Source organism: Panthera uncia, chromosome B4, assembly GCF_023721935.1.
Source record: "Panthera uncia isolate 11264 chromosome B4, Puncia_PCG_1.0, whole genome shotgun sequence".
NCBI lineage: Eukaryota > Metazoa > Chordata > Mammalia > Carnivora > Felidae > Panthera > Panthera uncia.
This window is the reverse complement of record NC_064809.1, coordinates 79,887,741-79,911,914: the sequence shown is the minus strand read 5'-3', so window position 1 is coordinate 79,911,914 and position 24,174 is coordinate 79,887,741. Positions and strand designations below refer to the sequence as shown.

The 24,174-nt window shown below is 55.3% G+C and overlaps 2 protein-coding genes across 3 annotated transcripts; one reads left to right on the top strand and one right to left on the bottom strand.

Moving 5' to 3' along the window:
* Positions 1-740: 740 nt before the first annotated feature.
* Positions 741-20,649, top strand: ITGA7 (integrin subunit alpha 7). Of its 2 annotated transcripts, XM_049625692.1 has the most exons (26): positions 741-1,130; positions 5,406-5,533; positions 5,635-5,714; positions 6,859-7,114; positions 7,595-7,726; positions 8,022-8,141; positions 8,989-9,196; positions 9,325-9,518; positions 9,880-9,968; positions 10,098-10,225; positions 10,335-10,430; positions 10,587-10,648; positions 10,794-10,963; positions 11,388-11,537; positions 12,215-12,330; positions 12,892-13,084; positions 13,167-13,247; positions 13,353-13,432; positions 13,575-13,649; positions 13,793-13,895; positions 14,432-14,608; positions 14,787-14,918; positions 17,219-17,332; positions 17,562-17,660; positions 17,749-17,874; positions 19,913-20,649. In XM_049625692.1, the coding sequence occupies exons 1-26, from the start codon at positions 925-927 to the stop codon at positions 20,141-20,143; spliced, it is 3,546 nt and encodes a 1,181-aa protein (XP_049481649.1). In that variant the 5' UTR covers positions 741-924; the 3' UTR covers positions 20,144-20,649. The 2 variants fall into 2 exon arrangements, with proteins under 2 accessions (XP_049481649.1, XP_049481648.1); XM_049625691.1 differs by lacking the exon at positions 8,022-8,141 and having other exon boundaries at positions 743-1,130.
* A 278-nt stretch (positions 20,650-20,927) lies between these two features.
* TMT1B (thiol methyltransferase 1B) lies at positions 20,928-23,692 on the bottom strand. The gene is made up of 2 exons (XM_049625703.1): positions 22,589-23,692; positions 20,928-21,492 (listed from the first exon to the last, which is right to left on the bottom strand). The coding sequence occupies exons 1-2, from the start codon at positions 23,084-23,086 to the stop codon at positions 21,256-21,258; spliced, it is 735 nt and encodes a 244-aa protein (XP_049481660.1). The 5' UTR covers positions 23,087-23,692; the 3' UTR covers positions 20,928-21,255.
* Positions 23,693-24,174: the final 482 nt, after the last annotated feature.

Below are 24,174 nucleotides of genomic sequence, written 5' to 3'. Positions count from 1 at the left end.
GGACAGAGCCGGTCAAGCGCCCCCCCCCCCCCCGCCTTTATTAGTCAAACTCTTGCCCTTCTTTCTCCATCTCTTTTCTCTTTCTGTTTTCTTTCTACCTGCTTCTTTTGCTCTCCTCTCCAGACCTGCTGAGTTTCTCTCTCTCCTCTTTCCTCTATCTTTTCCTCAGTCTCCCTGAATGCTGACGTCGTGGCTAGCGTAGCCGTTGTCATTGCTGGGCGTTTCTGGGGGTGGGGTGGGGTGTGGGATGGCATGGGGCGGGAAGCGGCGTGATTCAAAAAGCAATGAGGCGTTCTACTTGACCTTGGAGAGAAAGGAGCACCAAAGGACCACACAGGACCCTCCCCTTTAATCTCTCCGTCTGCATCTCTCTTCCCGGACTGCGTCACGCACTTCTCATCTCATACGTTCCTTTCTCTTTTTCGGTCCCTTTCAATCTGTACTTCTCTTCCCCCCCATTCCCAGGCGCCGCCCGCACCACTCGCGGGTTTGGGCTGGAGTGGGGGAAGGGCAGGAGCGCGCAGGCTGGGGCGGGGCCGAAGCTGGGGTGGGGATCCCGCCGAGCCAGGCCCTTTCCTACCCGGAGTCGCCAGCCCGGGCATCCCTTTGCGGCGCAGCGAAGCCTCCACCTGCCGCGCGGGCGAGGGGCGGGGCCGAGGGCGGAGCCGGGGTGCGGGGCGGCGCCCCTGGGAGCGGAGGCGGGAGCTCTGGCTTACCCTTGGGCTGCGGCCGCTGCAGTTGCCCTGGAGGGGTGCTGGGGCGGCGGGGCGGCGGGGCGGCGGGAGAGGGGGGCGAGGCGAGAGATTGCGAGACCCCTGAAAGATCTGCGAGACGCGAGACCAGAGGCTCGCCGTGGGAGACCTGGAGCTTGGGGCGGGAGCGAGTTTTCCTGCGCTCGTGGGAAGCGCGCGCAAGGTTCGCCGCATGGCCGGGACTCCGGGCCGTGGTCCTCGGGGCTCCCCCGGGATTTGTTACCTTCTTGGCTCCCTGCTGGCCGGCCTGCTCTGCCCGGGGGCTGTCGCCTTCAATCTGGACGTGATGGGCGCCCTGCGCAAGGAGGGCGAGCCGGGTAGCCTCTTCGGCTTCTCTGTGGCTCTGCACCGGCAGTTGCAGCCCCGACCCCAGAGCTGGTGAGTCACCGCACCCGCCCAGAATCCCCGTGCCCGAGCCACAGATTTCCCCCAACCCCCATCCCATCTCTGTCTTCCAACCCCACGACGACTCAGGCTGTCCACAGATACCCCACACTCCAACCTTGCCTCATCTGTCTTGGGTCTGGAGGCGTACCCTCAGGCTCTGAGACCCGGAGGGTCTTGCTTTGGGGATGAGTTGGGAGAGAGAGGTTCTTGTCTTGGCAGGGAACGATCTCCTTTTGTTTTCCCCCAACTTGCATCCTTGCTCCAGTCCCAGGGTCTGTGACTCCCCTCCGTCAGAGGGCTCAATTTCCTCAGGAAGAGGGACTGAACGTCTTGTCTTTGCTTAGGGCAGGAGGAGAGGGAAAGGGCAGAGAGGTTGAAGACACCCTGGGAAGGATGGAGGGTTAGACTCCAGACATAAGTTCCTGTGAGAACATTGCCATGGGATGGAATTAAGACAGCAGGACACTGGAGACCAGGGGAGACCTGCCATTTATTTCTGTGGCTCAAGAATATGAGGCTGGGAGAGGACCTGGGAGGGTACAGGGCAGCCTGTACTAGGTGGTTTGATTATGGAGCAGAAAACAGAACCCCCAAAAGTTGTAGCAGCAGCAGCAGCAGCAGCAGCAGCAGGAGCAGCAGCAACAGCGACAGAGACTCAAGAAGGATGCTGGCCAGGCTCGTGCTCCCCTTCCTCCTCCTCAGGAAATTTCCAGGTCTAGGAATCCCAGTAGTGGGGGAAGGCAGGGAGGAGTGAGGGGCAGAGTACAATTCTAGTTATTTCCTATTCAGTTCAGGACTCATTGGGAGATGGACACATATGTGTGGGGCCTATGTCTGTCATGTTTCATATCCTATTGGCTCCAGCTGCATGTATGATTTTAAGAAGAGAGACAAGAGGAAGAAAGCTTCCCACCCCCTCCTGCCAGGGGGCTTTTCTTTCCTAGGCCAGAGCCTAAGCCACACTAAGTGTCCATTACTGGGATCAATGCTGTCCATTGGGATTGTCTTCTCCTGGATAGTGTTTGCTTGGGGGCAGAGGGTAGGGACAGGAGCTCATTTCTCTTCCCCAGCTTGGGAAGGAGGGGCTAGCTCTAATCTTCTTCCATTATCCCTGTCATCAGGGAGCATGGTCAGTGGTCCCCCACCCTTTGGGAGAGATAGAAAGCAACTGACTTCATCTCTTCAGCCTTCTATCTGCTTCCTACCTCATCTTGTCTCTCCCTCCCTTCTTCCCCCATCTGCCAGAGTTCCAGGACTGGAGGCCTTTTTAGGACATGCTGAACTCTCTGAGCTATTTCCAGGCAAATTCTAAGTTATTTTTAATAGCTTGGTCTCTTGTCATTTCCCCCTCCTCTCTGAAGGTGGCCCCTTGACTCTGTCTCCCAGAGCCAAACTGGGGGCACTCCCAGAGGAGCCTGACTGTCTAACCCTGCTTTGGTTCCAGCAAGGGGTGCTCTGCTGCCTGGTGGCATGTGAGGGACCAGGCACCTTGCTCAGTCCCTAGCTTTTGAGTTTCAGTTTGCCTTCACCAGCACCCACTGATTGAAAGGCTTCACCCATTGTGATGTCTTTCAGTCTTGCCCCTGGATGAGACTTTGAAGTCTAACCTTCTTGGCTCTGTGGTTTCAGCCTCATTTATATCTTTCAGCTGTAAAGTGGAGTTCAACAGTAGGACTACCAGATAGAGTTTTTGTGGGGATTAAGAGTTCTTAGTATGTATAAAACCCTTAGAATAGCGCAAAGTCCACAGGGAATGCTGTGAAAGTGTTATTCCTGTTACTGTTATTCCTGTATCATGATCCACAGAGCTAGAGAATAGCTTTAGTGCCTTACTGCAAACCTGGATCCAAAGGCTTGGCCAGATCACCCCGGTTGAGTCAACTTTTGGGCCAAGCACCCCCCCTCCCCCCCAGAGGGCCACCCAGTTTGAGAGAGTCAGAGAGGGCAGGCCTTGGGTCAGAGCCCTGGAGTGTGTGCAGAATTGAGAGGTGTGGTGGTAGTGGGCTACTCCTTTGCTTCTACTTGGCCAGGCTCCTGGGGAATCCCTCTGCCCCCAGCTGCCAAGGTGTTCTTGCTTTTGTCTGCAATGGGTACAGCTGTGGCTGAGAACCAGTGGTTGAGAGTCAGTGTCCAGAGACCTGGGGTGGCCGGGGACTGTGGGATGAAGCCAGAAAAGGGTGTGGCTAGGGCAGAGGTGGAGGGACTAGAGAGGCTGTGTGTGGGAACTCTTGTTCCCAGGTTGGGTGGGCTGGTCTGTTCTCCACTGAGAGTGAGGCTGGCCGTATGTATGTGCACAAGCCTCTTTCTTCCATATGGACCTCTTCCCTCCATCCTCCTCCCCACTTAGACCTCTAGGGGAGATGTGAACACTAAACACTGATATTAGCTTCTTCTGGTTCTTAGCTATGTGTTGACCAGCTGAGGCACTGGGTGTCTCTGTGAGTCCATACAACGTGTGCGTTCAACAAATGCATCCACATGCCTCCTATGGGGCAAGCGCAGAGATGAGTAAGATAGCCCCAGTCCTCCAAGACATGGCCATCTCTGAGTTTGGTGATGGGGCGGGGGGTACTGCGGACTTGTTGGAAGGTTGGCCGTGTCATTTCCTTTTTTGTGCAGGGTACCCTCCCCTCCCCTTCCTCCTGTTCTTTCTCTGGAGTGGTCTCAGTGTTCTGGAGATGGCCCATCATTGGCTATGGTGGAAAAGGCATGGGTTTTGGAGTTAGGCAGATGTGGATTTGAATTCCAGCATCCTACTTAATGTATGTGAGTGAGTTTCCTCCTCTGAAAGACGAGAAAGGAACCCTCATATATAGGATTGCTGTGACGCTTAAAAGAGAGAATGCATGTAACTTGCCCAGCCTGATGTCTACAACCTAGGTAGAGGGTGACAAACGTTCGTTCCTCATATCCTTGGCATCTAGCCTAAGGCCTTGCCCATAGTAGGTGCTGAAGAAATACTACTTCCTTGTCTCACCAGTGCCTGACACAAGGCTTGGCAGATGCTAAGTTCTCAATACGTAGCTGTTGATGAATGCCGAATGCACGCTGTCTTCCTTGCCACTCCCTGCCCCCTCCTCACTCTGGACACTGGCTCTGACGCGGGATGACAGCTGCTAAGAGACTAAAGCTGTGGGAAGGGAGTGTGGCTCTGTGCCCTCCCTTCCCCCTCAGGACTGGCACAGTGCCCCATAGATGCCTGTCTGCAATATTGCCCGACACCACTTTGGGCCTCATCCCCAGCAAGGGAAATGGAGGAAGAATGTGGGAGAGAGGCCTCGAGGTTTCCCTGCTTCCACTTTTGAGTCTCTCCTTCTGTGAAGAGAGATCCTTGTAGTCAGCTGGGTGCCAGTCACCTCACCTTACCCCTTCCTTCACTCCTGGCCTGGGGTTCAGCCCCAGGGGACCCAGGCAGCCTTCATTCCCAGCACAGTCCTCCCCTGGGGAAAAAACCTTGGCTGTGATCATGGAAAATTGTCCTGCCAAGAAAGTTGTAGCTGGGAAAGCGTCTGAGGGGGAGGTAGGAGAGAGGACAGGGTGGGGGCAGGGAGGGTGAGAGGAATGGGGAAAATCATGGGTGTGGGGAGGAGGAGGAACAATGGGGAAGGGGATTCAGGACAGGGGCAGAAAATGGGGGTAGGATTGGAGACAGAGGAGAAACTGGCCCCTACCTCCAGGCCAGCTGACTGATGGAATCTGGGGTTGGCAGGGTTGCTGGGGGTGGGGTGGGGTCTTTGGTGGGCCCTGGATGAAGCGTGGGGGAACAGGCCCATATCTAGCCTCTTGCTTGGCCTCTGAGGCTGCTCCCTGGGCCACCCTGTGGTACCAGTGTGGGCTCCTGTTGCTTCTGCTCTCAGCATTCTTGGCATTTCTGGGAGGGTTCTAACGGGACTGGGTTTGGGGAGGAGGGTAGAGCTTGGGGATGGGGCCAGGAAGTGGGTAGGGAAGGCCTGGCCAGGAACAGGTGCTGGGAACAGGCGGTTCTTTCAAACTAGCAGCGCTGGCCAGGCTGCTTTGTTTGGCACATGCGCACGTGTGTGTATCTACAGTGCATGTGGCCCCTCATCCAGATAGAATGTGCGTGTGTAATGTGATGATTGCATGGCCAAGTATATTAATTTGTCCTCGCCAGACTTGGGGAAACTGACTTCTGGCCCTACTCCTTAGTTCTCCACACTCGGCTTGGTTCTGAGGGGTCGGGCCTGGGCAGCCCTGGGGAGGCACAACGTTCTGTCTGCTAACTCCTGCTCCTGTCCCGTTGTGCAGGCTGCTGGTGGGTGCTCCGCAGGCCCTGGCTCTGCCTGGGCAGCAGGCGAATCGCACTGGAGGCCTCTTCGCTTGTCCCCTGAGCCTGGAAGAGACCGACTGCTACAGAGTGGACATCGACCGTGGAGGTGTAGTCCCTGTAGGGGTGGGGAGGGGGTGCAGCGCATGAAGGGGAGGAGAGGACTTGGCCTCCTCTTCCCTCTCCTTATTCCCAGTGTCCTGCCTCCAGCTGATGTGCAGAAAGAAAGCAAGGAGAACCAGTGGTTGGGAGTCAGTGTTCGGAGCCAGGGGCCTGGAGGCAAGATTGTCGTGAGTATCACTCCTTGTGACCGTATGCAAGGGTGGGGTGTGTGAGTGTGTATATGGTGTGCATGTGCACAGGTGTGTTTATAGAACACAGGCTGGCATGTAGTATGATGGCCTAATTCCCAGGACCTCAGGGAGATAGAAAAAAGGTATAAGACATGGTCTCTGTCCTTATTTTTATTTTATTTTATTTTTATTTTTAGAGAGAGAGAGAGTGAGTGTGAGCCGGGGAGAGGGGCACAGGGAGAGAAAGAGAGAGAATCTTAAGTAGGCCAACTCAGGGCTCAAACCCATGACCCTGAGATCATGATTTGAGCCCAGATCAAGAGTTGGATGCTCAACTGACTGAGCCACCCAGGTACCCCTGGTCCCTGGTCTTATAATTTAAAGCCAGCTATCTATCTATCTATCTATCTATCTATCCATTTGTCAAACTCTTACTGAGAACGTTTTAAGCATCAGGTGTTGTGCTAGCTACTAAGAGAGGAGACGTAAAGACAAGGAAAAGCCTGGTCCACGGCACAAAGAGCCTACCACATAGTTCTGGAGACACTCCTTCTCTCTTTTTCTTTGCGTGTTTCTCTCTGTATCATCACTGACACACAGATGCACAATTAAGCCACTGTGGGGCAGAATATGGTTAATGTTAAGTGAGGGGTACAGTCACTGTGTGAAAGTCCAAAGGAGAGTGGACAGAAAAGACTCCTGCAGGTGGCAGAGATCTTAGGCAACCTTTCCAGAATGAGCAACGTGTCCGGAGCAGAGAGGGGAGGAAGTTCTTTGCAAAGTGGTGGCACTTACAAAAGTGTAGAGACAGGACCAGCTTGGTGTGCTGGGGACAGGCACATATGGCATGGTCAAAGAGGCAGAGTGCTGTGTGCTGGCTTAGTCGTACCTGCGGGTGCCCGGGCAGAATGTGGAACAAGGCTTTTTCCCTTCTGGGACAAGCGAGTGGGCACAAGTGGGATAGTTACGTATATATTGCCTACCACTGAGCTGAGTGGCGGTGCTCACATGATGTGTGTGTCTGTGTGCATGTGTGTGTGCTCACGAAACCGTGCCTGCCACACGTCTGCATGCGGGCTGCGTGGCTCTCATGGGTCATTGGCCCACACAGTGGATGACCCCACATCCCTTCCTCCCACAGACCTGTGCACACCGGTATGAGGCACGGCAGCGAGTAGACCAGATCCTGGAGACCAGGGATGTGATCGGTCGTTGCTTTGTGCTAAGCCAAGACCTGGCCGTCCGTGATGAATTGGATGGCGGGGAATGGAAGTTCTGTGAGGGTCGCCCCCAAGGCCATGAACAATTTGGGTTCTGCCAGCAGGGCACAGCTGCCGCCTTCTCCCCTGACAGCCACTACCTCCTCTTTGGGGCCCCGGGAACCTATAACTGGAAGGGTGAGTCACTCCTTGGGGAGGGGAGAAGGGAACCAAAATGGCCTCTTACCTCAGAAATGGGATTGGGAGCAGCACGTGACCGAGCATGCCCACACATTCACCACCACGTAGCCCTGGGACACTGGCACATCTCCCACCCCCATCGTGCCAGCACACACACAGATGGGGACGTCTCCTGTCCTTCGAATGGCCGAGTGTTCCTCACCATGCTGGCATGAACCCCCACGTGCACGGCTGGGCCTGCTCACTCCCCAACCTCATCACCCCCATCCCCGTGTCCGCACGCTGCCGCTGGCCGAGCTGACACTTGGTGAGTGGGACAGCAAGTCTGTGGGGCCAGGAAGCTTGGGCTGGGGACGGGGTAGAGACAGGGCTGCACGGGAGACCAGGGGCGTCCCCGTGTGCCTGTCTAACTGGCATCTGACCTGAGAGGTGCTCCTAGCTCCCTGCCCCGGAGCACTAATGGGTCTGTCCTTGCAGGCACCGCCAGGGTGGAGCTCTGTGTGCAGGGCTCGGCGGACCTGGCGCACCTGGACGACGGGCCCTACGAGGCGGGGGGTGAGAAGGAGCAGGACCCCCGCCTCATCCCGGTCCCTGCCAACAGCTACTTTGGTAGGGACCCCTCCCTGGCCCAGAGCTGCTCTAACCCTCTGCTCCTCTCTCTTGTCATCCCTCTCCATGCTCCCATCCTTCTGTGTCTTTGTCTCTGGCTTTCACCCTGTCTCTCTCTCTCTTTCTGTCTCTGATTCTTATCTCTCTGGCCTCTTTGTCTCTCTCATATTCTTTCTCCACCTCTTCCTCTTGTGCCTCCTTCTTCTTGCCTTTATGTCTGACTCTGTCTCCCCACTCTGTGGCCCCTCCTCTGGATGTCCCTTCCCTGGTGTCTCCCCCTACCTGCCCCCCGCAGGGTTGCTCTTTGTGACCAACATTGATAGCTCAGACCCTGACCAGCTGGTGTATAAAACTTTGGACCCCGCTGACCGGCTCTCAGGACCAGCCGGAGACTTGGCCCTGAATAGCTACTTAGGTTTGTAAGCTTCCCTGGGCCCTGGGGGCTTGGCCTGGCCTCCCCTCCTCTCCTGCCCTGCCCTCACCAACATACACCCAGGGAAATCCATGTTGGGCCCAAATTTCAGAGAAGAGCTGGGCGCGGTGACCAGGCCTGAGAAGATGCCCCCAGGGGGATGGCCTAGGGGGATGTGACCTGGGTCTCCATGGAGGAAGAACCAGGTGGGCTGAGACCGTACTGGGAAAGAAGGAGGGTGGAGCTTTAGTGGGACTTTCTCTGAAGGGTGGACGGTGGGCACATGCCTGAGAAAGCCCTAGCCTTGTTGGTAAGTCCCTCTCCTTGTCTCAACTGCATCCCACTGCAGAGGGGGAGGAAACGAGGCCTGGGAGATGTTTGGGTGAACCAAGTTCTTTCCCACTCCCCTTTGGCTCCCCTCTGTCCACATGAAGACTTCCTCTCCCTGTGAGTGCGTTGGGAGTGGGGGCAAAGAAGGTGCATTGGATGGGACTGGGGCCACCTGGGTGTGCAGAGGGGAGACGTTCCCTGGGAACTTTACGCGTGGTGCCCTGCTCAGCTCCTGCCCAGCTGGCTGGCCTTCCTAGTCATTGCCTTTGTCTTTCCTCCCCAGTCCCCAAGGCTGATCTCATCTCACTTCTTGTGCCAAACTCCAGCCTCTGGGTGTGGGAGGGCTTCCAGGGCTCTGGAGGGGGAGGTAGAGCAGTCCAGCTGTCGTGCTGATAACTTGGAGGGCACCTCTACCTTTTGGCTCTGGACCTGTGAGGAGGGGGCAAAGTGGGGGGAGCTTGGACACACCCTGGCCCCTAAATCTTTTGGGGAGTGCTCACTGGTAAGCCGCCCCACCCAGGTTTCTCCATCGACTCGGGGAAGGGTCTGGTGCGTGCAGAAGAGCTGAGCTTTGTGGCAGGGGCGCCCCGTGCCAACCACAAGGGTGCTGTGGTCATTCTGCGCAAAGACAGTGCCAGTCGCCTGGTGCCCGAAGTTATGCTGTCTGGGGAGCGCCTGACCTCCGGCTTTGGCTACTCACTGGCTGTGGCCGATCTCAATAATGATGGGTAAGAGTGGGCACAGGGGAGTGCAGCCTGGGGGAGGCTGGGTCTAGGAGGTCTCAGGGGCCTCTGGCATCTGTCTGACTCCCCTGGCTGGGGAGGGAGCCACACTGACTATTTCCCTCTCTCCATAGCTGGGCAGACCTGGTAGTGGGTGCCCCCTACTTCTTTGAACGCCAAGAAGAGCTGGGGGGTGCCGTGTATGTGTACATGAACCAGGGGGGTCACTGGGCTGGGGTCTCCCCTCTCCGGCTCTGTGGCTCTCCTGACTCCATGTTCGGGATCAGCCTGGCTGTCTTGGGGGACCTCAACCAAGATGGCTTTGCAGGTGTGATTGGGAACTGGAAAGCCTCAGGGGTGGGAGGGCAGGAGCAGGGATGGGGAAGTGCCTCAGAGGTCAAGGGGGAGGCCTTCTGAGGGCTCTGAGAGAGAAGCAACCTGGGCTCACATCTGAGCTTTATCATTTTACCAGCTTTGGGACATTGGGCAAGTAACCTTTCTGATAGTCGTATCTGCAGAGAGTAGCTAAGAGGCTTAAAGATGATGTGTGTAAGGTGCCTGGGACTTAGTAGCCTCTCAATAAAATAGAAAGCATATTATATGGAACTGAGTGACTGAGGGAAAGTTGGGGCCTGGACCCCATCTTCCCGCCCCGCCCCAGTCTGATTACCTTTCTCCCACACCCACAGATATCGCTGTGGGGGCTCCCTTTGATGGGGATGGGAAAGTCTTTATCTACCATGGGAGCAGCCTGGGGGTTGTCATCAAACCTTCCCAGGTAAGAGGGGGTCGTTGGGATGAGGTGTGGGGGTAATGGGTGTGGGGGAAATAAAGGAGGCACAACAGCAGAGGGCAGGGGGCAGGCTGGGGGTGATGCTGGTGGGGAGCTGATGGTCTGGTCCTGCAGGTGCTGGAGGGTGAGGCCGTGGGCATAAAGAGCTTTGGCTACTCCCTGTCCGGTGGCCTGGATGTGGATGGGAATCATTACCCAGACCTACTGGTTGGCTCCTTGGCTGACACTGCTGTGCTCTTCAGGTGATCAGCCCCCTCCTCTGCCTTTGCCTCTCCCTCCTTAAGGCCAGCTCTTCTCTTTCCCTGCCTCATAGTCTCATGTTTCTTGTGCTCTCAACTCCTCATTCCACAGGGCCAGACCCGTCCTTCATGTGTCGCATGAGGTCTTCATTGCTCCCCGAGCCATTGATCTAGAACAGCCTAACTGTGCTGCTGGCCACTCAGTCTGGTGAGGTGGGATCCAAGGGGAGGCAGGGAAAATTCAGGGTCCATTTTCCCCTTTTCTTCCTCTGCCCCGTGTGGGGCTGGGGACTGGGGCTGCGACAGGAGTGAGGTGTTGGCCCATCGGTCTTGCCTGGCTCAGGAGCTACCCTTGCCCCCACAGTGTGGACTTGCGGGTCTGTTTCAGCTACATTGCAACCCCCAGCAGCTACAGCCCTATTGTGGGTGAGTGAGGTTCTCCTCCCATTTTCCACCCTTTGGGTTTCAGGGTGGGTCACTCTGAGGTGGAGAGAAAGGCATCTCAGAGATAGGGTCAGATTAGAGCAGTTCTCCAGCTCACTGGCTCCCCTCCTCTCCCCACACGCCATAGCCCTGGATTATGTGTTAGATGGGGACACAGACCGAAGGCTCCGGGGCCAGGTCCCCCGTGTGACCTTCCTGAGCCATGGCCCAGATGACCCCAAGCACCAGGCCTCAGGCACCGTGTGGCTGAAGCACCAGCATGACCGAGTCTGTGGAGACACCATGTTCCAGCTACAGGTGGACACTGACCCCTTGGCCTCTGAGAGTCATTGTCATTGCATGGTCTCTTTTTGTTGATTCCTCTTAGCTTCTTCCCAAACATGCTTACACCTCATTTTCTGATCTCCACTTTTGGGAAGCCTCCCTTATAGGCTGACCTTCTCCTCGCCAGCTGCCTTCTTGTGTCTTCCGCCTTCTATGTCCAGAGTACAAGTTCTGTCCTCCCTGGAGATGGAGATGGCAGGTTCCCCTGTCACACATGGTCCTCAAAACCCTAGATCCTGGGCTCCTCCCTTTTCCATCCCAGTCACTTTCCCTCCCCTTAGCTCCGGTCTCCACCTCTCTCCTTCACCTCCCTAATCTTCTTGCCAGGTTTCAAAATCTGTCCTAGATCTGGTTGGGGCCTGAAGATTGTATCCTTGTCCATCTTTCCTCTTCCCAGGAGAATGTCAAAGACAAGCTTCGGGCCATTGTGGTGACCCTGTCCTACGGTCTCCAGACCCCACGGCTCCGGCGACAGGCTCCTGGCCAGGGTCTGCCCCCAGTGGCCCCCATCCTCAATGCCCACCAGCCCAGCACCCAGAGGGCAGAGGTGAGCCATGGGTTCTGGTTTAGCTCAGGAGAAGGGGCTAGGAGAAGCAGTGATCATTGTACCTCCCAGTGACATGCATTTGTAGCTTTCAAAACTCTTTTATGTGCTACCTCAGCAGTTCCTCATATCTCTAGGTGCTGTGACAAGTAGACCCCCAAATGGAAAATGGCCCAAGTGATCATGTGTTCCTAGTCAGAGGGGACACTAATCCTCCATCCCATGCATTCATTCAGGGGCCTGGGCTCATAGGGATCTGCCATCTTTAGATGTGGCCTCCAAGGTCCTTAGGTAGCCTCCCTCCTTATCACCTGGAAGGAAGAACATGAAGCTCCTTGTATGGCCCTCCTGGCCAGTCTGGAAGGGATGCTCTTCACTTCTCTTCATGTTCTAAATCTGGAACTCAGTTACATGCAAGGGAGGCTAGGGAAATGTGGCCTTGCTGTGGACTTACCTGCTGGCCTCTACCTTGTCATCATCACATGCTTGTTTTACTGAAAAGGACACAGCACAGGGTGGTCAGTGACCAGCTCAATATCACACAGCTAGTAAGCAGCAGATCTGAGAGTTGAACCCAGGTTGCTTAATCTTGTGATACTCTACCCCACTGTATGCCTTAGTGACACATTCATCCCCTGCCTCACACCTACGAATCACCCTCTCCTCAAATCTCTCCTTAGATCCACTTCCTGAAACAAGGTTGTGGTGAAGACAAGATCTGTCAGAGCAACCTGCAGCTGGTTCATGCTCGCTTCTGTGCCCGGGTCAGCGACACGGAGTTCCAACCTCTGCCCATGTGAGGAGGAGTGAGGGGTCAGGTGGGGTGGGAAGGCGAGAATTCAAGGAAGAGAAGGAAGCCCCCTCAGGAGGGCCAGGCCGAGGCTGGGGAGGATCTGTGATAATTCAGAAGATGAGGATCAGTGATGGGGCCATAGGGGCTCTCCTGGCGAAGAATAGCAAGCCTTCACGATATATGATAGTATATGTATGTGAATGTATATGATAATATAAAGTACATACAGCTCACTGTTTAGTCTTCCCAACCTGGTGAGGTAGGAATTATTATTAGTCCCTTTATAGATAGAGAACGGGGGCCTTGAGAGGTTAAGTCACTTCCCCCAGGTGGGTAAGCAAGGGAGCTCGGACCGGAAGGGAGGTCTCCTGACTCCTAGTCTGATTCTCTGGAGTGTGGGAAGACCTGAGGTTTGGACTGGTGTGGAGGCCAATGTGAGGGAGCTGGTGGGAGGAGAGACTCAGGGGGTAGAAGCAGGCAGCGTGCACTGGGCGAGGAGGAGGCAGGAGTGGGAGAGGCAGAGGGAGGTGTTCAGATTTAGAGTGAATGGGATCTGACCTCCAGGGATACAGATGGGACGACAGCCCTGTTTGCCCTGAGTGGGCAGCCAGTCATTGGCCTGGAGCTGACGGTCACCAACCTGCCCTCGGATCCAGCCCAGCCCCAGGCTGATGGGGATGATGCTCATGAAGCCCAGCTTCTGGTCACCCTCCCTGCCTCCCTGCACTACTCAGGAGTCCGAGCCCTGGACTCTGCGGTGAGGACCTGCAGCGGGGTGGGGGTGGGGCCTTGGGGGCTCCAGTAACCCAAACTAACCTCTCCTTCCCTCCCCGCTGCAGGAGAAGCCGCTCTGCCTGTCCAACGAGAATGCCTCCCATGTCGAGTGTGAGCTGGGGAACCCCATGAAGAGAGGTGCCCAGGTGAGCATGTCAGCCCTTATCTCTGTTGGAGTGCCCGTCTAAGACCAGACCCTTCTCCCGCCCTTAGCCTTCCCTGACCCCAATCTTTCTCCACTCTTGGTCTAGGTCACCTTCTACCTCATCCTTAGCACCTCAGGGATCACTATTGAGACCACAGAGCTGGAAGTGGAGCTGCTGTTGGCCACGTAAGCCTGGTGGGGCCAGGGTGTGGTGAGGGTGGGGGCAGCTTGGTTGATGTCCACCTGGGTGGGGCTCTGCTGTCTTCATCTGAGCCCTTGGGGTGGTGCCTGTGCCCCCTGCCCATGCCTGCTCCTGCTCATATGCCAGGATCAGTGAGCAGGAGCTTCATCCGGTCTCTGCCCGAGCACGTGTCTTCATTGAGCTGCCGCTGTCCATCACGGGGTAAGCTCCGACCAAATGGGCATATCTGCTGGAAGGGGGGACGCGTTGCTACTCCCGAGCCCTGGCCCGGGCTCTGCCTACTGACCCTCCAATCAGCCAGGCCCCAGGCTTCCTCAGCCCCCGTTTTGACCCTTCTGCGCCAGGGTGGCCATTCCCCAGCAGCTCTTCTTCTCTGGTGTGGTGCGGGGCGAGAGCGCCATGCGGTCTGAGCGGGATATAGGCAGCAAGGTCAAGTATGAGGTCACGGTGAGTGTCCTGGTAAGGCCCCTCCTTTTTTGGCACGTAGAGAGGCTGAGACATGTCCCAAGAGCTGTGGTTCTTCTACCCTATGGCGGCATGATGGTTCGGCAAGTTCAGGGCCTCCCCTTGCTCCTGGACCTTGGTTGTGGGCAGGTGTTTGTGTTGGGGCCTCAGTTGACCATTTTCTGGTCATGTCTGTATGGACATCTCACCTACTGGTCTGGGTAGGCCATGAGGGTCCAGGGAAGCTTTTCTGCCAGGGCCATCAGCTGGGGGATGGGGACAGAGGGGGAGGGATGATGTTTCTCCTTAGAACTCTGCCCTTGCTTGACTGGGGCCTCCCACCCTTGCAGTGACATCTCCAGGTCTTCCTGGTTTGGAGTGGGCAGAGAATGATGCTTGGTGGGGTCTAGGATCCCAAGTCTTTGTTGAAATTCTGCTTCCTGAGGCCTTCCCCTCAGCCCTTGTCTCCTCTATCTCTGCAGATTTAGGGCCTGTTCAAAAACCAAGCTCCCTCCCTTCATATTTATTTGTGCCCACAGGTCTCCAACCAAGGCCAGTCGCTTAACACCCTGGGCTCTGCCTTCCTCAACATCATGTGGCCCCATGAGATTGCCAACGGAAAGTGGCTGCTGTACCCCATGCGGGTGGAGCTGGAGGGCGGGCAAGGGCCTGGGCAGAAGGGGCTCTGTTCCCCGAGGCCCAACATCCTCCAACTGGTGAGGCTTAAGCAGGGTGGTCGGGGCCACTGAAACAGGGTGGGGGTGGTTAGACTTTGGGGATGTCGTGGGGTTGGGAAGCCAGAGGGAGGGCCAGGAGGAAGGCAGTGGGGGAGGAGAGGCCACCTCAGGATTGCTGCTTGGAGGGATGCTCACTGCCTCCACTCCCTGCATCCAGGACGTGGACAGCAGGGATAGGAGGCGGAGGGAGCTGGAGCAGCCGGAGCAGCAGGAACATCCTGAGCAGCCAGAGCCCAGCACATCCTGGTGGCCAGTGTCCTCTGCCGAGAAGAAGAAAAACATCACCCTGGTGAGGGCAGGGCAGACATGGTACAGTGGGAATGAAGGGCAGGGGTGTTGGTGCTGTGACGGGATGCTGGGGGACATGGAGCTTTAGGGGGTGGCTGTCTGAGAGGCTGGCCTGTTGAAAGGTGTGATGGCCAGACACTTGGACAGAGTTGACAAGACAGGTTACGTCACAGCTGCTGACATTACAGGTCCCCTATGGCCACCAAGTACTCAGTCCAGAGCAGGGCACTTGACCTACAGCCAGTTAGCCGCACAATCAATTCCTTGTTTTACATAGTTTGGTTCTTTAAGTAGATATATTGAGCCGATGAGCACGCGCTCTGTGCTCGACCCTTGTAGGATGGTGCTGGCAGTGAGAGTGCGGAGGGGCAGACTGGGGGGGTGGTGGTGGGGGCAGACTATGGCCTGGTTGCAAGGAGGTAAATCCCAGCTATGGAGGAGTGGGCAGTAGAAGGAGTCAAAGAGATAGTTTGCAGGGGGATCTTAAACAGTTGGGCCAGCTCTGGTGTCATCTGTCTGGGAGGGAGCTCCACCAGAGCACCTGTTTCTTGTGGGGGCCCTCAGCCTCCCTGCTCCACTAGAGCATGGCAGGAGCATGGCAGGAGGCAAGATGAAGGCACGTGCGGGTAGTCCGAACTTGAAAAACAGCAGACTCCCTGTTACGTGTGTTGTCCTGCTTTTTCTACGTGACTAATTTCCCTTGAAAGGCCTCCCTTTTTAATAAGAACTTGAAATCTATTCTTTTGCTTAAGATTGCTTTTAGAGAGGGGCGCCTGGGAGGCTCAGTTGATTAAGTGTCATTGATTTTGCCTCAGGTCATGATCTTACGGTTCACGGGTTTGAGCCCCACATCAGGCCTGCTTGGGATTCTCTCTTTCTCTTTCTCTGCCTCTCCCCTATTCTCTCTCTGTCTCTCTCTCCCCGCACCCTTTCTCAAAGTAAAGAAATAAACTTAAAGACTTTAAAATTGCTTTTAGACAAACCGATCAAGGATTCTTGAATTGCTCAAAAGTGGCAAAATAAAAGACCATGCAAAGAATTCGAATGCTTTCAAAGCCATTCTTCTGTACATGAAGTGTGGTGACTATAACACAAATTTTAGGCAATTGGATCATCAGGTGGGATTGGGCCAAGTGAACTTAGGTCTGACCTGGAAGGAGCAGGGCTTAAGTCCCCTGTCCCACAGCAGCTCCTGGGACAGCCTCCTCCTCCGTCTGTGGGTTTGGGCTTAGTGTAGGCATGTGGCTTTGCCCACCATGGACCTGGGTTCAAATATCTGTCCCACCACTTACCAGCTTTGCTAACTGTGCAACTTGAGGCAGGTCACCAGGCCTTTTTTTTTTTTTTTTTTTTAAGATTTTATTTTTATTATTATTATTTTAATGTTTATTTCTTTCTGAGACAGAGAGAGACAGAGCATGAGTGGGGGAAGGGCAGAGAGAGAGGGAGACACAGAATCAGAAGCAGGCTCCAGGCTCTGAGCTGTGAGCACAGAGCCCGATGCGGGACTTAAACTCACAAACCGTGAGATCATGACCTGAGCTGAAGTTGGTCGCTCAACCGACTGAGCCACCCAGGCGCCCCAAGATTTTATTTTTAAGTAATATCCAAGCTCAGTGTGAGGCTCAAACCCACAACCCTGAGATCAAGAGTTGCATGCTCCACGGACTGAGCCACGCAGGTACCCCCCTCTTTTTTTTTAAAAGTAATTTCTATACCCGAAATGGGGCTTGAACTCATGACCCCGAGATCAAGAGTTGCATGCTCCACTGACTGAGCCAGCCAGGAGTCCTGCACCTGGCCTCTTTGAACTTTAATTCCCTAGTTTGGAAAATGGGGATGATAATAATATGCACCTTGCAGGACAGTTGTGAAGCTTTAATAAGTACCTTGCAGGTAAGTGGTGCTCAGTAAAGGGAGCCATTGTTATATAACATAAGCATTCATTGGGGAAGTTACTCTGCTGCTGATGTCAAGTAAGAGACCCCCTCCCTGCTATCCACGTATTTCAAGGCCAGATAGAGCAGATTTGGGGTAGGCTGCTCTTTTGGACCATGGGGTTAGTTTGGAAAGACTTCCTGGAGAAGGTGAGTTTGAGGTCGGGTAAGGAAAATGGGAGAGACATGAGTGAGGAACAAGGGGAAAAGGGGGTCCAAGGTGTGGGAGCTCATGGAGGGGTGGAGTGAAGGCTCTGGGCAGACTCTGTGTCTGTGTGAACACATATGTGAGGGTGTTGGGCCCTCCGTATGCTCAGAGGGCTGGGGCCAAGTGGCTCAGAGCCCTGCCTGTCCTTGTCCCTAGGACTGTGTCCGGGGCACTGCCAACTGTGTGGTGTTCAGCTGCCCTCTATATAGCTTTGACCGAGCTGCTGTGCTGCATGTCTGGGGCCGCCTCTGGAACAGCACCTTCTTGGAGGTAAGAGCCCTGTGGGGGTGCCGGACTGGTGTCTTCTTCCCCAGCAGTCTGTCTGGGACTCACCGCTGCTTCTGCCTTCTCCCGAAATACAGCACACTCTTAACCCAAGACAGACAGAAATACCCTCTGGGTTGGGGACCCTTCCATTTACAAATTCAGGAGCTGGGGGGGAGGGGAGATGGGGGGCATGGGGCATTCAGGAGGAGGCTGTCCTTCCCTGCTCCCTTAGGAGTACTCAGCTGTGAAGTCCCTGGAAGTGATTGTGCGAGCGAACATCACTGTGAAGTCCTCTATCAAGAACTTGCTGCTCAGAGACGCCTCCACAGTGGTGAGCTGCAGGCCTGGGGATGTTGGGGTGAGGACGCTCTTCTTTCCCTTTGTGCCAGCCCTTATTCTCTTAACCCCTCATTCCCCAGATCCCAGTGATGGTTTACCTGGACCCTGTGGCTGTGGTGGCAGAAGGAGTCCCCTGGTGGGTCATCCTCCTGGCTGTACTGGCCGGGCTTCTGGTGCTGGCACTGCTGGTGCTGCTCATGTGGAAGGTGAGGCTCGGGGGGGTGGGGCCAGGGGTCTTCCCTGCCAGGCAGGTGGCCTTTCATGCTGTGGTTCTCCTTCCCAGCCACACTCTCATTTGTTCAGCCAGCCTGCGCTCAACACTTGTATGTCCCAGGGACTCTCTCAGGCTTTGGACATCTCAGAGAGAAGTCAGATGCAGATCTCGGCCTCAAGGATTTGAGAGTCAGTCTAGTGGGGGAGGTGAGCCTTGTAGTTAAGGACAAGGCAGAAGGCGCTAAGGCAAGACAGTGCAGTGGGAGTTCAGAGGTGAGAGAGCTCGAGAGCAGTTGGCTTAGAAGAAGGTGCGGTTGTAGGATGTGGATGTGGGGGATGAGGTGGGTGGGATCAAGGGAGGCAAAGTCATAGAGGCAGGGAAGTGTGGTCTGATCTCACTGGAGCCTGGCAGGTAAGGCCGAGAAGGGAACTGTGACACAGAAGGCACAGCGGTGACACTTAACTCCAGGGACTACCTCCAGGACTGAGCTCGGAGCCTCCACGTACCAGGCTCTACCTGGAACTGTCTTCGTACATAGTATAGATGGAATCACATTTGTGTCTGGGGTTCCATGTAAAAGCATGCACATGCACATGTCAGTACACGGAATCACATCCACCATCAGTGGTCATACCCTGAACCACATGCCACAATGGGGCTCTGGGGAACCATGCATGTTCTTGGGGCCCCATGGGGGACTGGCCCTAGTCTTCCCTGGACCAGTTGCTGACCAAGCACACTGTTGGGCATATGTGAGTCATCAGTGGACCAAGCCTCTGGATTAGCATCTACACTGTTGGGAGCCTGGCCAGTCTTAGGGGAGATGGATACCTTCATGAAACTGGCACCAGACTCCCTGCTCCCTGCTTTCATGGGAGGGGGACAGAGCAGAGATAAGGGCCTCCATCCTTCTTGAGTCTTCCCATCCTCCACCTCTTTTGCTCCCTTCCCCCCCCCCCCCCCCCTTGACATCCCAGTGTGGCTTCTTCCATCGGAGCAGCCAGAGCTCGTCTTTTCCCACCAACTATCACCGGGCCCGTCTGGCTGTGCAGCCCTCGGCCGTGGAAGCTGGGGGCCCAGGGACTGCGGGGTAATTGTGTGTGCGTGCGCGCGTGTGTGTGCACGTGTGTGTGTGTGTGTGTGTGTGTATGTGCGTGTAACTGTGAGTAGAGCCCCCGGCATTCAGGGGACCAAGAATGTGCAGGGTGAAGAACTGAGATTGCATGAGGGTGGTGTGAGTTCTAGGAACTGGGGTGGGTGGTTATCATAAGGGTGAGATTATAAGGTGAGTATACATAGCCTGAGGCATGCGCGGAGGGGTGGGTGGGCTCCCAGCGTATGAGCATGTGGGAGTGCAGGAAGGTTCGTGCATGGCTTTTCTGTGGGCATGGGCGTGCAGAGACAAACGTGCAAGGACATGCCGTGCAGTTGGAGCATGTAGGAGTCTCAGGCAGTCCTGAGTGTGAGTGTGCAAGGGACACATTTCCACTTTCGTCTGTAAGGGCCAGCATGTTCACGATGTAGGAAGGGGCTAGGCCACCATATTCATGGATGAGAGGGCCCTGCCCTGAGGAAGATGCCATTTGAGTACTCGGGCTGTGTGCATCTGAGGCTCGAGAGGAGTCATTCCAAGTATGCAGGGGTCTAGGGAGCGATGTTTTGCCTCAGATCTCGTTTATGTCCTGGGGCATGCTATTGGGTCTCTTAAAAAGTTTGGGTGGGGTCAGCGGTCCTGACGTTCCATCTTCAACTCCCTCTTCCAGGAGCCAAGGGATATGTCCTTGGTCCTGCACCCTTGGCCCCTCCTGGTCTTTCTCTTTCTGTGAGTGAGGACCTGGGGACCCCGCATTGATTATGGCACCTGCAGGGGCCGCGCACTGCACTGGATGCTGTCCAACGCAACCCCTTTCAGCCGTAGTTGGTACTTTCTGTCCCAGTGATGGTGGAGGCAAGGCTCTGTGCTGTGCTGATATCTGCTCCAGGGACCTCAGCCCTGCACACTCCTCACATTGGGCCTGGTGTCCTTACAGATGGGATTCTTCAAGCGGGCACGGTACCCCGAGGCCACCGTGCCCCAGTACCACGCGGTGAAGATCCCGCGGGAAGACCGACAGCAGTTCAAAGAGGAGAAGACGGGCACCATCCTGAGGAACAACTGGGGCAGCCCCCGGCGGGAGGGCCCCGATGCACACCCCATCCTGGCTGCGGATGGGCACCCTGAGCCAGGCTCAGAGGGGCATCCCGTGTCAGGCACCGCCTAGCTGCTTCCGTCCCAGCCTGGCCTGTGGGTCCCCTCCACCCTTTCCCCAGATATGGCTCCTTGGGATGAAGAGGGTAGAGTGGGTTGCTGGAGTCCCATCAGGATGTGACAGGATCTGTTTCCTCAGGGGCGTAGATGTCTCCCCCCACCCCCTACAAGGAGCACCTCCCAAAACTTCCCCTTAGAACACACTTCCCCTTAGAACACTGTGAGATGAGGGCAGATCAAGAATGGGGTTGTGGGGGCCGGGGGAGAAGGGCAGTGAGGTCCTGATGCAAAAGTGGGAGAGGGGACCCTAATCCCTCCTTCTCCCATTCACCTTAATAGGACCCCAAGGACCTGTCCCCCTGAAAGTGCCTTAAACCCAGAGGGTTGGGGAGGAGGTTGTGTTGCCGACTCAGGGGTTCTTCTCTCCCTAGTTTCCCCTCTCCTCTGACCTTAGTTTGCTGCATCAATCTAGTGGATTTTATCTATTTATTAAACAATATTTGAGGACAAAACCTCTGACTTCTTTGCTGAGTCCTGCTCCCCCTTGTCCAGGATCTCCAGGGTAAGATTGCTTCTCTCTGCACCTCCCGCTCCAGCTCCAAAGCTGGTAGTGGGAGGGAGGGTTGGGGGGCCGGCGGGGTGCATGTATCATGACTTTCGTGACCAGTCCCTGGAAGTACGTGCTTCAGACAGAGAGGAGGGGGAGCTCTACTGTGGGAACAAAGGAAAGGGACAGGGAACTGCCCTAGGAGTGGGTGGGCAAAAATTGGGAGACCCAGTCTAGGAAAGGAGACAATATCACTTTCCTCCCTGTGGTCAGGGTGGGAATGGAGTTCTTTCACTTTGTTCATTTTTTTTGAAAGTAGATTCCACACCCAGTGTGGGGCTTGAACTCATGACCCTAAGATTAAAAGTCACGTGCTCTATTGACTGAGCCAGGCTGGCGCCCCAGAGCTTTTTCACTTTGGAAGGAAGAATTGAAGTTAGACTCCTGGCAGAGGTGGAGGGAAGGAGGAAGAGGGGGTGGTGGGGGGAATGACTTCTTTGCCTAGATTTCTCTCAGGGGAAGACAGACTTAGCAGGTAGGTGGGATTGCTCTGGCTGGAGGCAGGGCTTGGGGAAGGGTTATTTTATAGCCTTTCCCATGATGTGGGGCCCAACAGGTAACCACTTGAAGGGAGGGGGTTGTTGTTCCATTTGGAGTTCAGAGAACTGGGCACTCTCCAGATCCTTCCAGGTCTCTCTGGTGAGGCAGCAGCCATCCCCAATGTGTTTCCAAGTAGGCTCTAAAACTTGCTGCCACAGGAAGGCCCAGCTGCCACGGGGCTCAGCCACATGCTCCCAGAAGAAGAACACTCCTCCCTGGGAGAGAAGAGTTAGTGTCACTTACTTGCTCCATTCCGCACCCTTCCTCTCACTTCACCCCCACCCCACTGACCAAACCTGGTCAAGCCTCTTGGTGAAGCAGGGGTTGCTGGTCTGTGAGTTTATGAGGGGAATCGTTCTGCTCCTGACTTTTTCTGCAGACTTTGGCTCCCACCCTCCCACTCAAAAGTGCATGTAAGGAACCTCCCAGTGGGGATGACTGGTGAGAGATCTTTAAAAGATGGCCAGAGGAACAACCTAGCCAAGGGCAGATAGATGGTGAGATGGAGAGACTAGAGCAGAGATCTCACTGTGTACAGAGATGCTCACTTCCGAAACTCAGATGCGTACGCCCAACCTCTTCCTTTGGCCAACATCCCAGGGAAACCTTGCGCCTGACTTCTAACACTGGGGTTCCTTCAGCTCTTGTCTCCTTGCTGAACCCTCTCTGAGTGATCTCATGTACCCCTGTGCTCTGAATTTACCAGCTACAAGCTGGTGACTTCCAGATCACTATCTTCAGGCTACACCTTTTTCTGACTTCCAGATCTGGACTTCTAACCGCCTCTGTGACTTTTCCTCCTGGCTGTCTCAGTGGCATCTCAGGCCTAACAAGCCCCAAATAGGTTTCTCCCATTTCAGCAAATGACACTTCCCTCTCACCTCCCTCCCTCCACCAGTCACTCATGCCAGAAACCTGGAAACCATCCTAAACTCCTTTCCACGCTCAGTTCAAAATCTTATAGATTCTATTTCCCCTAATATCTCTATCTAGAACACTCTTTTATTTTCCCCACTCCTCCACAACCTGCTTAATCTCTCAGATCTCAGTGTAAAACCTCACTTCCTTAGGTGTCCTTCTCCCCTCCTCCCATCTTCCCCTCCCTCCCAAACAACCGCCGCGTAAGGTGGCTCTCCTGTGTGCTTCCACAGCATCCTATTCTGCCCCATCGAAGCCCTGGTCCTATTTGCTCTTCACCAGCAGATGGGGGTGGATGGGTGTCTAACGCGCTAGTACAGCACATTCTCCTTTCTGGAGCGGCCACTGCTGCCTTTGCCTGCCCCCTGCCCATTCCCTCTCCCTTCTGCTTACCGGCCTCAGCACTCTCTGGACCTCCTGCAGGACCCTCCTCGGACTCTGCACAGAGCACAGCACCAGGGTGCTGACCACCACGTCCATGGACCCGTCGGCCAGTTGTTTCATGTCCTCTCCGGAAGCCACCACAAACTGTTCATACTGGAGATGCCTGTTCTCAGCCATGCTCTTTGTCAGCAACTTCTCCATGTGGGGGTTTGGGTCCAGGCAGGTGATCCGGCAGCCAGCTGGGTAGAACTGGAAGTTGGCACCAGTGCCGCAGCCCAGCTCCAGCAAGGCCACCTTCCCGGAGCCTCCTGTAAGCCTCTTTATCTGGCCAAAGAGCTCCCGTTTCTTACTCTCCATCTTTTGGTTGCTCTTGGCAGTCAGTGCCGCCATTAGGTAGGGGAAGTAGCTTTTGCACAGGGGCTCCCAGCAGCCCAGCAGGGCCATCAGGTGCAGGGGCAGGGTCAGGAGCAGCACCAGCAGCTGCAGGAGTCGGACCAGGACATCCATGACAGACCGACTCTGAGTGGTGCTTCCGCTGGGGCGTTGGCCTTTTCTCTCTTTGCAGTCACTGCAGACAGGAGTCTCACTTCCTCCTGTGACAGGACTTTGTTCCCTGTGTCCTCATTGTCAATTTTTTCTTTGCCAGGATGGGGGAGGGTGTATGGAATACCTCCGGAGGACTCAGCTCTTTTAGCCCTACAGGCTCTTCAACAAGTTTTATGGGGGGGGGGTGGAGGCACAGGTGGTGCTAGTGTCCTGAGTTCCGGGGTGCTCTGTCAGTTGAAGGCAGGAAGTGCTGATCATTTCAGAGAGGAGTGGGAAGGGCGGAGACAGATATGTCTCAGGTCACAGCTTCATGGGGGCCAAGTGCTGGGACAGAGCTGACTCATGGGCATGTGTTGGCCTCATTCTGTCCCTGGGACGTGCACAGGTTATGCAAGCTGGAAACTCTGGTTGGATTCTCCTGGCACACCCCCAGGGCTCTGTAAACTGTAACATGCCTTTGCCCCAGATAGAAGTCAAACACAGAGTATTCAGGGTAAGGCCTGATTGGTCAGAAGAAGGAGGGAGGTTGCAGGCCAAAAGGAAGGCATTTTCTCAACTGACTGGTGTTTGTTATCACATTCAAAGCTGCAGTGCCTAAGCAATAGAAGAAAAGAAGGGAGAAAAAGAGTGGAGAAGAAGAGTCGGGAAGTGTAGGTCCCAGAATTAGTTCTGCCATTACAACTTGCTGTTTCTTTGGGCAAGCCTTTTTGCTTTCTGGGCTCCAACTTCTCATCTGTAAAATGGGGAGATGGAGAGAGATTGGGTGGGCCTTACACAGTTTCCAAGATCTCCTCCTATTTCCACATTCGTGTGATCTAAGGAGAGTGGGGGGAGACGGGAAGCAGGTGATGCTAGCTGTCCTTACAGCCTAGGACGGTACCCCCTGAGGCTTCGGTACTAGGCTGCCACTAAGGCAAGGGAGTCTCAGAGCCCAGATTTTGGGGTCATAGTCATCTTAGCAGAAAGTCCCCAAATTATTAGATGGTGGCTTTTCTTTTGGCCCAAGCCTCCCTCAGAGTCTTGGAGGAAGCTTCCCCAGACAGTCCTAA

Excerpts from the sequence above, each read along its gene's own strand:
- ITGA7 (XM_049625692.1), top strand. The coding sequence starts at position 925 with ATGGCCGGGACTCCGGGCCGTGGTCCTCGGGGCTCCCCCGGGATTTGT. Across the intron at positions 12,331-12,891 it reads GAGTTCCAACCTCTGCCCAT|GGATACAGATGGGACGACAG; the intron begins GTGAGGAGGAGT and ends TCTGACCTCCAG. Across the intron at positions 13,650-13,792 it reads CTGCCGCTGTCCATCACGGG|GGTGGCCATTCCCCAGCAGC; the intron begins GTAAGCTCCGAC and ends CTTCTGCGCCAG.
- TMT1B (XM_049625703.1), bottom strand. The coding sequence starts at position 23,086 with ATGGATGTCCTGGTCCGACTCCTGCAGCTGCTGGTGCTGCTCCTGACC. Across the intron at positions 21,493-22,588 it reads TCCAGAGAGTGCTGAGGCCG|GGAGGAGTGTTCTTCTTCTG; the intron begins GTAAGCAGAAGG and ends CTTCTCTCCCAG.